Source organism: Drosophila biarmipes, chromosome 2L (genome assembly GCF_025231255.1).
Source record: "Drosophila biarmipes strain raj3 chromosome 2L, RU_DBia_V1.1, whole genome shotgun sequence".
NCBI classification, from domain to species: Eukaryota; Metazoa; Arthropoda; class Insecta; order Diptera; family Drosophilidae; genus Drosophila; species Drosophila biarmipes.
This window is the reverse complement of record NC_066612.1, coordinates 13,793,538-13,809,262: the sequence shown is the minus strand read 5'-3', so window position 1 is coordinate 13,809,262 and position 15,725 is coordinate 13,793,538. Positions and strand designations below refer to the sequence as shown.

At 45.5% G+C, this 15,725-nt stretch overlaps 2 protein-coding genes across 2 annotated transcripts; one reads left to right on the top strand and one right to left on the bottom strand.

The window, feature by feature from the left end:
* Positions 1–30: 30 nt before the first annotated feature.
* LOC108033660 (cell division cycle protein 20 homolog) lies at positions 31–2,363 on the top strand. Its single transcript, XM_017108097.3, has 3 exons — positions 31–503; positions 630–951; positions 1,135–2,363. The coding sequence occupies exons 1-3, from the start codon at positions 192–194 to the stop codon at positions 2,079–2,081; spliced, it is 1,581 nt and encodes a 526-aa protein (XP_016963586.1). The 5' UTR covers positions 31–191; the 3' UTR covers positions 2,082–2,363.
* On the bottom strand, positions 2,357–15,025 carry LOC108033661 (NF-kappa-B inhibitor cactus). Its single transcript, XM_017108098.3, has 7 exons — positions 14,860–15,025; positions 13,635–14,390; positions 12,245–12,422; positions 11,791–12,001; positions 4,015–4,103; positions 3,694–3,951; positions 2,357–2,702 (listed from the first exon to the last, which is right to left on the bottom strand). Exons 2-7 carry the CDS (start codon positions 14,357–14,359, stop codon positions 2,631–2,633), a joined length of 1,533 nt encoding a protein of 510 aa, XP_016963587.1. The 5' UTR covers positions 14,360–14,390; positions 14,860–15,025; the 3' UTR covers positions 2,357–2,630.
* Positions 15,026–15,725: the final 700 nt, after the last annotated feature.

Sequence of the window (15,725 nt, the reverse complement as noted above, 5' to 3'; positions counted from 1 at the left end):
ACCACTAACCGCTAGCAGCCTGCGGTCATATTGCATTTCCAAAAGCGAACCGCCATTTATGCTGCATCCGAGGAAACCGAAAAAAGATCTGATCTGAGTGACCTATGAAGTTCTAACGACTCTCGTGCAATTAACAGACAATTGTGTGATAAATATTAAAGCTACCTGACACCCTACAGCATCGGCAAACCATGTCGCAGTTCAATTTTGTGAGCGATTTGCAAAATGCCTTGATCATGGATGGGGAGACGCGCGGTCCTGCGCCCCGGTGGAAGAAGAAGCTGGAGGCGTCTCTCAACGGCAGTGCCAGTACCACCCGATCGGTTCTGTCCGTCTCGTACAACACCAGCTTCTCGGGGGTCCAGCCGCCTACAAAGACCCCTGGAAAGAGCAGCGAGGGCAAGGCCAAGAAGTCCACAACCACGCCGAGCAAGACTCCTGGCGGCGGAGATCGCTTCATCCCAAATCGGGCGGCCACAAACTTTGAGTTGGCCCACTTTTTGGTAAGGATATATGTACTTAGAGTTTACGACGACTTTGGACTCCGTCAAATGTTTTCTAACCATCAAGCGGGTCAAACATACTTTAACTATTGCCCATAAATGCTATAATATTCTTTCCCTTTTTAGGTTAACAAGGAATCTGGCGATAAGTCGGACGAGGAGAACGAAAAGGCCACCACAAGCAACAGCAACGAGAGCAACATCCAGGCTTCTGCTCACAAGGGCGAGCGGCAGAAACTCATCTCGGAGGTGGCCCAGGTTGGCGACTCCAACGGTGGACGCATTTTGTGCTACCAGAACAAGGCTCCAGCTGCTCCCGAAACGCACAACAATCCCCTAAAGGTGGTTTACTCCATTAAGACGCCCATTTCGACGAAGAGTGGTTCACGTTATATTCCCACCACATCAGAGAGAATTCTGGATGCTCCTGATTTCATCAATGATTACTGTAGGTTCTTATAAGGTTTATTTATTTGTTACAAAGGCGTATTCTTTTTTCTCCGTGATTGAATTCTGAGTATATAGTTATGGTTAATAGAGACAAATCTGTTAATTTAATTAATAACTTAAAGAACAGGCAGCTTGTAAAAATGGAATATGCATAATCTAACATTCTATCCTTCTTTTTCAGATCTCAATCTCATGGACTGGAGTGGCGACAACATCGTGGCCGTCGCCCTGGGCAGTTGCGTCTATTTGTGGAACGCTCAGACTGGAAACATCGAACAGCTTACGGAATTTGAGGAGGGCGACTATGCAGGGTCTCTGTCGTGGATACAAGAGGGTCAAATCCTGGCCATTGGCAACAGCACCGGTGCCGTGGAGCTGTGGGACTGCTCCAAGGTGAAGAGACTGCGAGTGATGGACGGCCACAGCGCCCGAGTAGGGTCCCTGGCCTGGAACTCGTTCCTGGTTTCGTCTGGCAGTCGGGACGGCACTATTGTCCACCATGACGTGCGCTCGCGGGAGCACAAGCTGTCCACCCTGGCCGGTCACACGCAAGAAGTGTGCGGCCTGAAGTGGTCCACGGACTACAAATACCTGGCAAGCGGAGGCAACGACAATCTGGTGAATGTGTGGGCCGCGGCCAGCAGTGGTGTGGGAACTGCCAGCGAACCTCTGCACAAATTCAACGATCACCAGGCGGCGGTGCGAGCCCTGGCCTGGTGTCCCTGGCAACCGAACACTTTGGCCTCTGGTGGTGGTACCGCCGATCGATGCATCAAGTTCTGGAATGTGAACAATGGCACCCTGATGAAGTCGGTGGACTCCAAGTCGCAGGTCTGTTCGCTGCTGTTCTCGCGGCACTACAGGGAACTGATCTCCGCCCATGGGTTTGCCAACAACCAACTGACAATTTGGAAGTATCCGACAATGGTGAAGCAAGCCGACTTGATTGGACACACATCGCGTGTCCTCCAGATGGCCATGTCCCCGGATGGCAGCACCGTGATCAGTGCTGGAGCTGACGAAACCCTGCGCCTGTGGAACTGTTTTGCGCCCGATCCTTTGGCGGCCAAAAAATCCGTTTCGCACACCAAGGTCAAACAGAGCGTGTTCCGGCAGAGCATCCGCTAAATGGGATTTACCCGACTAGGACTGTTTAGCTCTTAATGAACTAAGGAGTTGTGTTAAACGGGTGGAGTTGTGTTCCCCCCCTTTTCCAGACTAGACAATTATATTTTGAATGCATTGCCTTTTTATTAGTTCTCGTTCCATGTTTCGTATTCTTGTATTTATGGATAAATCTTTCAATGTGTGCCCCCACCGACGATATATGGATAATACAATTTTGTCAATTACGTTTATTTCTTAGAGTTAAGTTTGTGTGCGTATAAATAAAATGCTTGACATTCTGCATCCTTGTAGAGTATGCTTTATTTCGCTCTAAATACTATCGTTAACACAAGCAATTCAATTCGTTTCGGGCCTCCACTTGCTGGGATAGTAAGTACATTTTGTTCCAATTCCTGGATGGGTTTGTGAACGTGTGTCAATGTGCAAACATTTCGGGGCAGGAAAGGCGTGCTTCTGGGAACAGCCATTAAACCAGGTCGGTAATTCGGGTTGTGTTAATCATAATGTGTATGTTTAGTCTAAGTCGTATGTACAGATTGGAAGGGGCGTTCAGGCAACTGTCATGGGATTGCCACCGTTGTAGCTGACAAAGTAGCGCGGATCGCCAAAGCGATCGTACATCTGCAAGTACAAGAGGACCGCAAATAAAGCAGGTTAAAATTAAGTAACAAAATGTGTTAGGTAAAACATCAATCTCTAAAATAGGAGCCACAACAAGCCGCAAAGTAAGCAAACAACACAACAAGAACAAGTAAACAATGAGGTGGGAAACGTGTCAAATCTAAACAGAATTACAAACCTTTAGATCCATACAACATCAAATTCAATTTCAAGTTTCGATACTTTGCAAATGTTTTTGTAGAGTAGTGTTTATTTTGCAACATCATTTCATTCAGTCAGAACATGAAAACATCAATTAGATTTAGCTAGCTTAGTACTACGATTTACGATTCCATTGTTTAATAATAGAAGATTAGTTGGTTGATTCACGCACACTCGCACGCACATACAAAATTACAAACATACGGACACAGGCACACGAATACATAGAAGTAGGTGAGGAGAAAGAGCAACAGACATCGAGTTTACATTGGGCAGCTTAGTATAATATAAGGTGGTACAGTGCATTTCCCTCGCAAGTGTAGAAGAGTTTCAATTTTAAAACGCATACAAGTGGTCCTGACAACAGGCATTTAACTATGCTAGCTAGAGCTAGTTCTAAACGGAGCAGTTGTGAGGGCAGCCTCATCGCTTACAACCAGCATTATTGGTTCGATTTGTTCTTAGTGGGTTCTACTAAAACATAGAGCCCTGATCAATTGGGTGCGGACACTTTCTTTACTTGCTGCTCTTCTGCTGTTTGCTTTTCTTTTGTTTTTCTTTCTTTTCTGTTGTTTTTTGGTTAACAATACATGGGTGTTACATGGGTGTTCGCTGCTCGAGTGCAACAATTTGTTTTCCAACTGAAAACCAGTTCAGCTTGGGACTTCATTCTTATTTAGTTTTTGAACATTCTGGAAGCTGGTGGTGGCCCATTTCAAACTGTGTCTTACGCTCTACGCTGATCTCAACGATCTTTTCTTGGTACATTTGCCTAGGCAGTGACGCTCACCTTCGTATCGTCTAGATCTTCGATATCGCTACTGTCGTAGTCACTGTCTGGGGGCGTTACTGTCTCCGCTCCGCGCTTTTCTAGGATGTTTTGCATGCGCGACTTGTTCATGATGCACGCGAACTGGTAGGCCGTCAGCCCCGAGAAGGTGGCCGTCTCCAGGTTGAGCTTCTCGCACTCGTCGAGCAGGAAGTTGGCCAGGTCCTCGTTGCAGCCCTCGATCGCAATGTGCAGCGGTGTGCGGCCCGATTTGCCCTCCTGTCGAAGGCGTATTTCATAATTAGCAAGGCAATTGGCCATTTTATCCAGTTTTCAACTTACCCTGGCGTTAATGTCGGCTCCGTGGGATACCAAAATGCGTAAGATATCGATGTGTCCCGCCTCGGCAGCCAGATGAACGCAGCGCTCTCCTGGAATGAAAAGGAGGTGGATTTCGGTTAGCAAACTGGTTAAGGTTATTGGAAGAGGTTTCCCATTTAATATTACTAATTAGTATTGTGGTTTATTAACTATAGAAACTCCTTTGCACCTAATGAAGGCACAGCAAATGCTTGTTGATCCCCATCATACTACTCATTATTCATTATTAAAAGGCTTAAACGTGTTTTAAAACATGAGAGCATCAATCAATACTTTCAGTTCGTATACTATACCCACAATTGCGGATCGAAAAAGCTGTGTTTATGAATGAAACTCGATTCCAAAGCTCTTGCCGAGGTAAAAACAGCTTTGCGTTGTAAAACAAGTAGCGTTTTATAATACGAGCGAAAAAGCTTTGATTACGACAATGGCCAGTTGGGTGGCAGAGGGGGTTTTCCAGGGGGCTGGGTGCCGAGTGGAGGCTTTTGCCTTATAAGACAATATGACAACCCGTTGGCTTCGCAGGCGAGTATCTGTGTGCCCGATCGCCGCGCGCTGGTGTGCGTTGAAAAACCCAAGAAATTCCCACAATAAAACAGCAGCAATATCACACCGGCAGCAACAACAAAGGCGAGTGACGAGGTGGAGCGGGGAAAAAACAATAAAATAAAATACAAAAATCAAACAGTTGGCGTTAAGTTAAGTTAACAAACCAAATACAAAGTTGGCTTTTGGGTCTCTGCCTCGGCAACGAGTTTGCTCAAGTTCAAATCGGTTTGAGCATATAGAAATCTGATATATGGATATTTGGCTACACCAACACGGGTGCTCGGAAATAATAATAAAAAATGTGCAATAATTCAATTGACATTTTGGGCAGAGAAACGAGGCGAATTCTGGTCATGTTCCATTCAGTTTCTATCTTGTTTCCTCTTGCAGTTGCTTTTGCCCCTATCAGTGGGTAATTTTAACAAATATAATAGTTTTAAAATGAAAAAGAAACAGCTTTTTCATTTAAATAAATATTAAAAATAAGCTGGTTTAGTTTTGCAGCTTTTTCCCCCTTATCAGAGGATATTGTTATTAAAAATGAACAGTCTTAACATGAAAAAAGATCTATGAATAATTAAATGTTTACTGTAATGGAAAAGTTGGCACATTAAGCTTGCTAATCCGTCTCGTCAAGACATTGCAATAAACAAACATCTCTTTTTGAAACCAAGTTGGATTGTATCTCCCTCATAATATTTTATCTTGGCCGTTTCTACAGATTCTTCCTCGATTGATTCTCGTATTTTTGAGATCCAATCGTGGTGCGCATACAGATGAAACGGCCAGGAAACTAAACGGCTCGGAAGACAAAGGTGAATTGTTTAGTTTCTGTTTGTTTTTGTATTCCGTGCCTCCGCTTTTATGGCTTTATGATTAGTTGACGCAGAGGTTGTTGCTGTTACTGCCTTTGCCATATTTTCGCCCGGTTTTTTGTAGTTTTTTTTTTGCGGCCGGGCTACACGTGCTGTTGATTGACTTTCACACACGGCCAGTGGCGCATTTGCATACATCGCACACACTTACATGGCCAGGCGGAGATTTCCGCTAAGATACTGCTGCTGCCGTCTTTCGGCCGAGAACTATCTCTGGTATAACACCGAAAATTCCACCTCTGAGTCATTTGCGTGGATAGATAACCTCGGGGGAACTCTGGAAAAACAATAAAACGACCGAGGTTATCGTACAGAGATTAAGAAACCTAAGTACTCGCGGGATTTTGAAAACCCAAGTGTGTTTTGGCAAAAGAAAGCGGCCCAAGAAAGTCCGCAGTCCAGTTTTTGGGCTTTTTTTCGTTAATCTCGGACCTGACAGCTTACAAAAGCAACAATTGTGTCACAAGATAAAAATAACGATGACCACATGGAGATTTTCGAGCTCGACTAACTAAAAGAGAAGCCGATGAGCTAGTAAAAGACAATCCCCACTGCTGTTGCCTTTTCAGCACAGCAACGTGCCAATCGTTAGCATACGATTAAAGACCCCGTATACACGGCGATACTAGATATTAATAGACGAGCGGCCAGCGCCAGTAGAAGCCACGAAATATGAAACACAAAAGTTTGTTTCAAACTTTGCCTTGCCTCTGGGAATTCCCCCAGCGCCGGTCAGGGGCTGCGTCACAAGATCCCAGCCAGTCTGAGGCGAAGACACGTCCACAGCAAGCAGTTAGACCAGAAACGAAATTAGAAATATCTGATTTGGCGTGTTTTGCACCGGTCGCAAACCGTATAAAATCGTTTAGGTTTACACAGGCAATTGAAATTTGAATGCGTTCAATTGTCACAAATATTTTTAGCTTTGACTTTTATTGGCGCCTTACTTATCTGACGAAGATTATCGCCTTGGGAATATTTTCAAGCTTGATGTCACGCTTTGACAAAGACAGGCTCGGACAAAAACACGGTGATAGTAGAAACCCAAAGAGATTAGAACTTTTCAGCAGAGGGTAAACAAAATTGTCACTTGCCTACTCTGGAAAACAAGTCAGTTTTGAAGGTACCACCACTCGGGTTTTAGCAATTGATGGTCGCTATGAAATCGCCGGGAACTGCGCACTATGGGGAATTCTATTTGCCCGCCACTTAACCAGCTAAACACTTTCACAAGCAGCACCACCGCCCCCAAGCAGCCGACAGCCCACAGCCCACAGCCCACAGCCATTAACCTGATGTGGTTACTATTTACACAGGCTACGGTATCGACGACAACGACCTTACGAGAAAAACCCAACGGCGCAGTTGAGAGCACTCCACAAGTCACCCGAAGTCGCAAAGTTCACAAATTTATTGACAGCGCCAGTATCAAACGCAGCGCTGTCTTCGCTTAATTTTAATTAATTGTGCTTATTGCTGGGGCAGAGTTTCGGTATTTCTACAACGGGTTTTTCGCTCATAACTTTTGCCTTTTTGTTCGCCTCACATATTTATCTCTTGGATTCCCCAGTTTGCCAGCTTTTTGTCCTTCAGCTTGGGTCATCGATTCGTAATTACGGGGGGCGCACTGTTTATTGGAGTGCGGAATATCTGAAAGCCGTTTCCAGTGTTGTCCCCGCGAAAGCGTGCCAAAAGAAGTCACCAGGCCATTGGGGGAATTACCGGGCCTAAAACCCGCCGAGACCCACAAGAAATTAAAGCCAACTGTCCAAATACAACTGGCTGGCAAATACCCCGAAAAAAGTACACAAACAGCCCAAAACAATATCAAATTAAAAGTTGTTTACCCCCAAGACTTCTGGGCGCCGTCGGGCTATTTGTCTGCATATAGGTACACACATTTATTCGCGCTCCAACTTTCCCAATGTGGAAATTGGCTGAGGCAAAGTGAAAAACCCAGACGGCGGCTGCAGCCGGCCGCCAAATGAAGCGAGCACAAACAGCACAATTTAGCACAATTAAAGCCGTGGATTTTCCAAGCCATGACGACGACGACGACGGCGACTGACTTGGCAATGAAAGTGTTTTGAAAGCAGCTCGAGCTCGGTTCAGCGCAGCCCGGTCCGCTCCCCACGATCACCCTGTCGCCCGCCTGCCCAGTCCCCCACACAAATCGCTCGATCGTTATGTCAGCGGACTCGCCTTGTTGACTTTCTTTCGGGCCATGAATGCGAAATGCAAATAACACCCGACCCAAGCAAAGCCGTCCGGGGATCGTCAGCCACGTGTGGGGCTGAATAAAACAGCTGAGGAAAAGCTTGCGGAGAATCCCAAGAGGTCAGCCCCGGGGGAAGGAGATCAGGTGCAGGTTTTTCTGTTTTGCCAACTCAGCTGCACTTAGGATTTTCCTCCAGCGTCAGGTATTATTCATTGCGTTGATTAACTTCCGCCACTTTGTTTTTATTTCTTGCCATTAGCATGAGCTCATTGTGTGCTTCTAGTAGTAATACTACTCATAGTTGTCGAAGGCTTATTAAAAAGGAGGAAGTATTATGTTGAACCTATTATATCCAAAAGCAGTTGGGGTTAGAATACAATACTTTCAAGTACCCTAAAGTCAATAAACTTGGATACACAGACAACAGCTCGAGATCACTTTGATAATTCAAAGCTGACAGTTGATTATCGGCAAAGTGATCACAGCCAAAAAAAGGGAAGTGCTCATTTCCGTTTTGAAAACCTATTCAACCTTGTTGGATGTCCGTTAAAGTGAATAAACTTTAAGATCTTCAAGCTTTTATGAAGTTCTCGGGCAAAGTTTTATCAAAACCAAAGAGAATACATTATTTCCGACATCCGCTTTAAAAGCGGGAGGATTGGCTTTTGTTTTTGAATAAAAAATGAGAGTGAGATATGGGATCTCTGCATCGGGTACAGCCCAACCCTTGGCAAATACGGGAGAGTCCAGATGTAACCTTGTCTATCTGTCGACTGCCCATGACTAATTTGTTTTTGCTTATGGGTACTGCATGCGCCGATGTAAGGCTCACTAATAGTCGACGGATTCCAGAATGTCGTAGATCTGAGATGTCAATTCATGGCGGACACTCAATTAATACCAGAAACTGGTTTCTGGTCTCCATACGATATTCTAGTACTAGTAGGTGGGTAGTACGCCTTTAGAGTCCCAGTGACGCCCGCTGTGCACTTATTTCCTTGCCATTCATCATATAGTAGTAGTTTAAGAGGTGCTCAAAATGTTGCTTAGGTTTTCCAGAATTTCTGTCCACTCACGGTTTAACAGCGGGTTTCTACGGCTCTCGGTTTTTTAGAGCACGAGACCTCCAGACCTCCGCCGCACATATGGTTACAATCCCTGGCAAATAGCGTAACACTCGAGTGGTAAAACCTGCACCCCGATAATATAGCCAGTTATCTTTTTAATGCGAGTGGGGGCGAGGGCGAGGACGCTGCAGAGCGCTGAATGTGGAGAGTGTCACATAATCGCACAGGGAACGACCACCTATGGGGTTTTCCTCGGTTAGGCGCTGAGCTGATAACGCACGGTTTCCAGTTAGCAATGTCTGCTGACGATCGAACACCGCTGGACATATCTCATTTGCTTTCTGCCGGCTTATCAGCCGGGGAAGTACGGACGGGACTGCGGCACTGCGGCACTGCTCTTAATTGTGATTTCGGTTGCCGGGCCACAGATTTCACGGGCTCTTCGCCTAACCAAAGATATGCGCTAATGCCGAACGCCACACATGCAGGACAAATGTGTGGTTCTGAAATTCCCTGGCTCGGTTTAACCGGCATTTATTTATTGCTCACCGACAGAGCGATAAGACCGGAGTCTTTCTGTCTTCCGCATGCCCCGGGGGAAATTCGTACTCTCGGATTTCCTTGAATATTCATAAAACCCGGCTTCATGGGCCCCAAAACGTCATCAAATTCGTACTGAAAAAACAGCTTCTTTTTACAGATAAGCCAATCACAATCGTGTTCATTATCGACTGTGGGAATTTCTAGCATTCTTGGTTTTTCAAGGAGCCAAGCAAACGAATTTGTCCAGCGAACCGAACTGGGGAAAGAGTCCTGCACTATTTTCGGAGCCCGTCCTCGGGAGCCTTGCGTGCGTTTATTTATATAATAGCAGTCCGTTTCCCAGTTGCGTGCCGGACGCGCTAATGAGGCCCAAAAATGGATTACGGCCAAGTTACGGCCGGTTGGTCGGCCCCCAAGCGTTTGTGTGGCCATAATTACCATGGTGGGGATTTCCAGAGAGTACAGAAATATCACCTCGGAGGTGCCCTCTGTGCCTTCGATAACGAACCCTTCCCAATTTCCGCTTTTGTCTCGGCCTTTAAACGGCTTAATGCTATCATTACTTCATTGCTTCTTTTTGTCTTTCTTCTGCTGCATTCTTTCAGAGTCTGCTCTCGCTTGGGAAAATGTGGCCTATTTTTGTCACACACGCTAGCACTTTCGGTACCATGTGACTTATTTTAGAAGGGAATGTCCATATATTTAGCAAGGCATTCCTGAGTGGCAAAAAGATCCCACAGGGGCTAGAGGTACGTGCAGAGGCATGTTCCTTAGGGATTCTAAAAGAATGAGTTCCTCACGGAACTACTACTGGAATGCTTTCTTCAGAACTGGTGTTATAGGTAGCAAGCCTTCTGGTATTTGAACCCCCCGAGGTGGATCGATCAAAGCTCTTTGACGGTGAGAACTAGAACCATCTATCGATATCTGGGGGTGTGTATATACCCCTGGGACGAGGATGCTGACGTCAATGCTGGAGCAGCTGGGGCAGATTGTGTTTACATGGTAATCTGCCGTGGGTACTCAGGGAACTGCCCCCGTGGTCCCGCCCCGAATAATTCAAATTGCTTTCGAATTCAGTGCTGTGGCAGTGGGAAAACCCAGAGATTTCAAAAAGGCGAAATGCTCAAAAGCGTCTGAGCGTCTCGTTTCTTTTGGCTTTGTTGCTCTTTAATAGTTTTTGTCGGAAACGTCTGCGCTGCTGCCTTTGGCTAGCCGAGATACATTATGTCTTGTATGAGCAGGTTATATATAGCAGCTATATATCCACAGTATGCGGAGCAGCTGTTTTGCGAAGCTCCAACCGGTTGGCGCTGCCTAAAACTGGCCGAAGATTACAACAAAAAAATGTTTGTTCACCAAATGTTTGCCACTCACGAATTCGGATTTTATTTTTGGCAAGGTTATACATAGCAAAAAGCCAGAGAGGCAAAGAGGCCAATAGAAATCGATTAAACAAACGAAAGGTTAAAGGCAAATAACTCTGATTTTGCAACACCTTATTGCGAGTTTATTAACCTATTGGATGGGCTCGAGCGGCAACTGCGAAACTTTTACTTTCCATCGATTGAAGAACGAAAGACAAATATTTTCTAAATGTAATGCCAGAAGCAAATAACCATAGACTACTAATAGAAATTCTAATTTAGAACCCTTTCTGATTACCACCTCACATGACATAGGATATGTGTGGGTGGCACCCCCAAATAGGTATGTAGCGGCAGCTTTCAATCGATAATTCGATTTCTGCTCCGCGAATGCGAATGCGGAGTAATATCAAATAAGGAAACAAATGTTAATGATGGGACACGCCTGCCTTTACGCATGGAAAATAAATTTCGTTTAAAATGTTTCCCCGATGCACTGCATTCGAAATCAAGTCGCCAGAGGGAAACGAAGCAAATCAATGAATTTCCATTTCGAAAAGAGCCTTATGTAAATGTATTTCGAGCTCTACATCCGCCAAACAAATAAATATTTACCTATCCTTGTACAAATCGTTTTTATTATACCCTGCTGACGTCTGAGACTTGGCAAATGTTCTTTGCGTTCTCGTTTATTTCGGTCAATCAATAACGCAAATGGGCATGGGAATGGGGCGGAGGGTTGTTGCCTTAACCATTTGATGAGCGAAAAATTCAAGCGAAATGTGTTGGGGAGGCCAGGGTATTTTTGGCATCTGCTCAAAGGCGTCCATAGCCCAGAGCCATGTGTATGCACGTCCGCAGCGTATACACATTCTATATGGCAGACGACAATGTCTCGCACTGTGGCTAGCCGTTGGCGGGACACCAGATATATATAGAGCTATATAGTGTGTACACTTTTGGCACAGACTCATCATTTTCATGATAAATGGCGGAAAATACTGAGCCGAAAATAAACAATTTACTAGAACGCACGAATTCCTACGTTTTTGGAACGCATTTAGTTGCCATTTTCCCTGGCAAATCAACAAATTAGATACACATTGGACTGCACTCACCATCGTAGTTGCGAATCTCCAGGTCGGCGGGGAGTCGGGCGTAGCTCAGGGAGCTCACCGCCTTGTCGTTGGAGCGGTGTCCGTACTGGCGGTGGGCTTCATGGATCTCCGTGGCTCCGAACTTCTCCGTCAAGGCGCGGACGCACTGCTTCTCCCCGGCGATGCAGGAAAGGTGCAGGGCTGTATTGCCATGACGATCGCGCACAGTGGGCTGTTCAAATGAGTAATGATGACGGGGGAATTTAATTATTAGATCAAAATAGTTGATAAAGGTTAAATGTAGAGTTTACGAGAATTATGAATAAATGTCCGCCTTTATCGTTAAAATAATTCTCTTGGTTACAAGTCATAGAAAAATGTAGTAATTTTATCAGTAAATAGAATCTTGGGGTTTCTAAGTGTTAACGCAAATCTTTATGAGCTTAAGGTACTACTGCTCTCTGCTTAATCTTACCTCGGCTCCAGCCAGCAGCAGTATCCTCATGATATTCGGCTGGGCCGTGAGGGCGGCCAGGTGAAGGGGAGTCTGGGCCACATCGTTCTGGATGTTCAGCAGGCACGGATGCGGGGCCATGCGAATCAGGGCGGCCACCACGTCCACGGATCCCGAAATGCATGCCAGGTGCAGAGGTCTGAAAGAAGAGCCAGAGCAAAGGTGCAACATGAATTTGTGGGTTTATTTACCTGCCACCCGGCACCCGCACTTTCTTCCCTTCCTGTGCACTTGTCGTCCGTCATGTGGCGGCGTAAAAACCCAAGTAAGCTAAGCTGAGGCAGAGTAATGCGAAGAAAGAAGAGGTGCCCCGAAAACCTGTTCGCGTACCTGCCCACATACCAGGAAAACCCCGAAGCCTGACCAAAACACATGTGTCAGTCGCGTTTCTCGCCTCAGACAATGGTCTTTGAGTGATTCACGAAACTCTCCCCTTAGCTCGCTTGGTGGTCAGTGCAATGCCGCGGTGTCTCTGTTATTTTGGGAAATTTGAGTTTCTCATCGGAAATACGGCACGTATAAGTTCAAAGAAACTTGATTCAGCAATGATTCAAAGATTGTGCTAAAAATCTAGACCCTATCATGGTTTGAAAGGTCTGAAAATCACGTGGATTTTTGTGCGAACTTAAATTCAAGATATCTTCCATCGACTAATGTTATAAATTGATAAAAATGTAGAAGCAAAGTGGTGTTATTCAAAGATTATTTGCTTTTAATGGCTTTCTAAGTATAGACGATTTGTTATCCCCAGAACTGAACTAAAAGCCACTCCACTAGGGTGATACGAAATTTAAAATTATTTTGTAGGTAAACATGTTTCTATGAGTTTTTTATATATTCATGTTAAGAACTTAGCATGAACGTTCCTAGGCTATAAAGAAAAAGGTTGATAACCGCTCTTAAAATATGATAGGCTGTTATAGAACCAAAAATAAAGACTGGGTAAATCCGTATTTGAAGCTATCTATAGCTCAAATGGTTGTTGAAAAATCGGAAATATATTTTACTGATTAAATAGTGACCTTTGTATTAGCTCACAATTGGGGAATTGCCCAAATATAAGGAATCAGCAAATCCTAAATTGAAGCTATTTATAAGTTAGTTTGTATTTTTAAAAATAAGCGATATTTATACTAACAGAAAAATATCATTTCAAAGTCCAGAGATTGTGCATTTGAGATATGCGATTTGTTAAAGACTTTTTGGTGTGTTCTTCTTTTGAGTAAGCCTACTAAAACGCGGATGGCTTTAAAATCTGGCTACTTAAATCCTATTAATTATGCTCCGTACTAAACCGAAAGATAACTCCTTCTGACCCTTCCGAAGCGGGTTTCCCATGGTGTTTACTTACGTGTCGCCGTCGTCGTTTTGCTGATAGAACTGCTCCCAGGCGTTCAAGTTGTTGATGCTGCTGGGCGGAGCGGTGGCCGAGGTGGCTCCTGATCCCGAGGGATTCTGATTCGCGGTGGTGTTGGCTGTGGAGGACTGCAGCTTGCTGCGCCCGGAGATTTGGGTGCTGCTGCTGCTCTGGCCGAGGTTGTTGAGCTGTTGGCCGCGGTTGACCAGGTGGCTTTCGACGGTCCATTGTGGGATGCCTGTGTCCGCGGCGTGTTTGAGTCGCATTGGAGCGGCGCTGGTGTCCTGGTGCTCCGCCGCCTCCTGCTTGTCCTGTGCCTCCTCCTGGTCCTCCTCCTCGTCGATGATGCCGGAATCGAGGACGACGGGCTGCACCTTGCGGGGGTCCGCCTGGTCCTGGTCCTGGTTCTGGCCCTGCTGGTCCTTCTGCTCCTCCGAGTCGGGGGTTATCTCCTCGCTGAAGATCTGCGAGGATTGGGGGCCGGAAATGAAGCCCGAGTCGCTGGTCTCGTTTGGCACGCAGAATTCCTTTTGCTTGTTAATGGCGGCCGCTGTTTGATCTTGTGTTTTGCCGCCAAATTTACCGCTAGTGGGTAGTGAGGGTGAGGGGTTAGCTGCGTTTGCGGGGCCGCGCTGCTCAACACTGGCAGCGCTGCAGCTGCAGTCACTTGTTGCTTTTGCCTTTGTTGCTGCCTCCGCTGCTTTTGTTGGGCTCGGCATTTTCGTGCTTTTCCGGACTCTCTCAGTTGGGCTGTAAATGTATATATATATATGTATGTTATATATATATATTCTCTCGTTTCGTTTTGAACTTTGCTTTTGAGCCCAGTCTTGAGCGCTCTCTCGCTCTTTCCCTACTTCACATACACACGTAACTGCTCTGCTACGAGTGCGAGCGAAACAAACATATGGGCTTCAGCGAACAAGTGAAAACGCAATAATTTTGTAGATTAAAGTAATTTATAATTTTATATACAAGAGTAGCCACAAAAAATTACGGTTTCACTCTGCTTGGGTGTTTTTGATTTTGCAGATTATTAAACGCCCCACTACGAGGCCAATAGCTCCACAATTTGTTTCACCCGCACACCACACACACAAACACACAGGCGGAGATTTTTCATCTCCTTTTTCACACAGCTTCCTTTTCTCAATTCCTTTTTAATTCAAGGTTCTTTGCTTTTAAGCTTGGTCACTATTTTTTATGTACTTCTCACTACCTTGCTGGTTAATTGTCTCGCAAAAATGCTTTTACACGCGCAGTTATTCTGTGTTTAACTCAAATCAACTTGTGGTCTGCACTTCGCATAGTACCCGTGCGCACGTCTGGTTTCTTTCACGTTTCGATTGAAATTGCCTTTGGAATCGGGGAGCGAGTGTTAGTCTATATGCTCTTTATATATACACATACATAGGTATGTACTATAGTAGCAAAACAAAATGTGAGAGGCAAAGAGAGTACCGTTCGTTTGGGTTTTTCTGAGGTGCCCCTGTGTGCGGGGGCTTCTGCGCCAGTGTGAGTGTGCTGAGTGGAGCCAACGGAGTTGCCGGACCAGCGGCAGAGCGCCAATTTCAAATTCACCAGCGGCGCCAACAACAAAGGCAGCTGCAGCAACAAAAGCAACCTCAGCCGCGATATATGTGTTTATTTATACTTTTTACTTGCCGATCGGATCGCCGAGTTCTACAAAGCGTTGCGATGTTCAGTGCTCCGTGGGCGAAATGCGTATGACGGCTGCGGAGCCGACAAACATCGGGGAAAACACCCGCTGAGCGGCGATCGGAAATCGTTCCGCTTTGGCCTCCGTCGCGCAGGATCTCTGGGAGATTTCTACCTGGTTTTCACTGCCGGTTCTTCACAGCATCTCGAGTGAATTTCTGGGGATATTTGTGCGATTGATTTGTCATGGGACACAGCCTCCTATTCGGGTTTTTTTATTTTTAATCGCAGTTTGTGAAATATCATTTTTTGAAAGTATTATTGGAACAAGGTTAAGCTGATAGTACCGATGACTTTAGAATCACATTTCTATCAATTTTGGGGGTATTTGTGTGTTCCCTTTTAGGGTGGCGCTGGTAATTTAAT

Bases quoted from the DNA above. Each gene is read 5' to 3' on its own strand.
- LOC108033660 (XM_017108097.3), top strand. From the start codon at position 192: ATGTCGCAGTTCAATTTTGTGAGCGATTTGCAAAATGCCTTGATCATG. The intron at 504-629 runs GTAAGGATATAT...TTCCCTTTTTAG, and splicing joins TTGAGTTGGCCCACTTTTTG to GTTAACAAGGAATCTGGCGA. The intron at 952-1,134 runs GTAGGTTCTTAT...CTTCTTTTTCAG, and splicing joins TGATTTCATCAATGATTACT to ATCTCAATCTCATGGACTGG.
- LOC108033661 (XM_017108098.3), bottom strand. From the start codon at position 14,359: ATGCCGAGCCCAACAAAAGCAGCGGAGGCAGCAACAAAGGCAAAAGCA. The intron at 4,104-11,790 runs GTGAGTGCAGTC...TTTTCATTCCAG, and splicing joins GGAGATTCGCAACTACGATG to GAGAGCGCTGCGTTCATCTG. The intron at 2,703-3,693 runs GTGAGCGTCACT...TTGTACTTGCAG, and splicing joins AAGATCTAGACGATACGAAG to ATGTACGATCGCTTTGGCGA.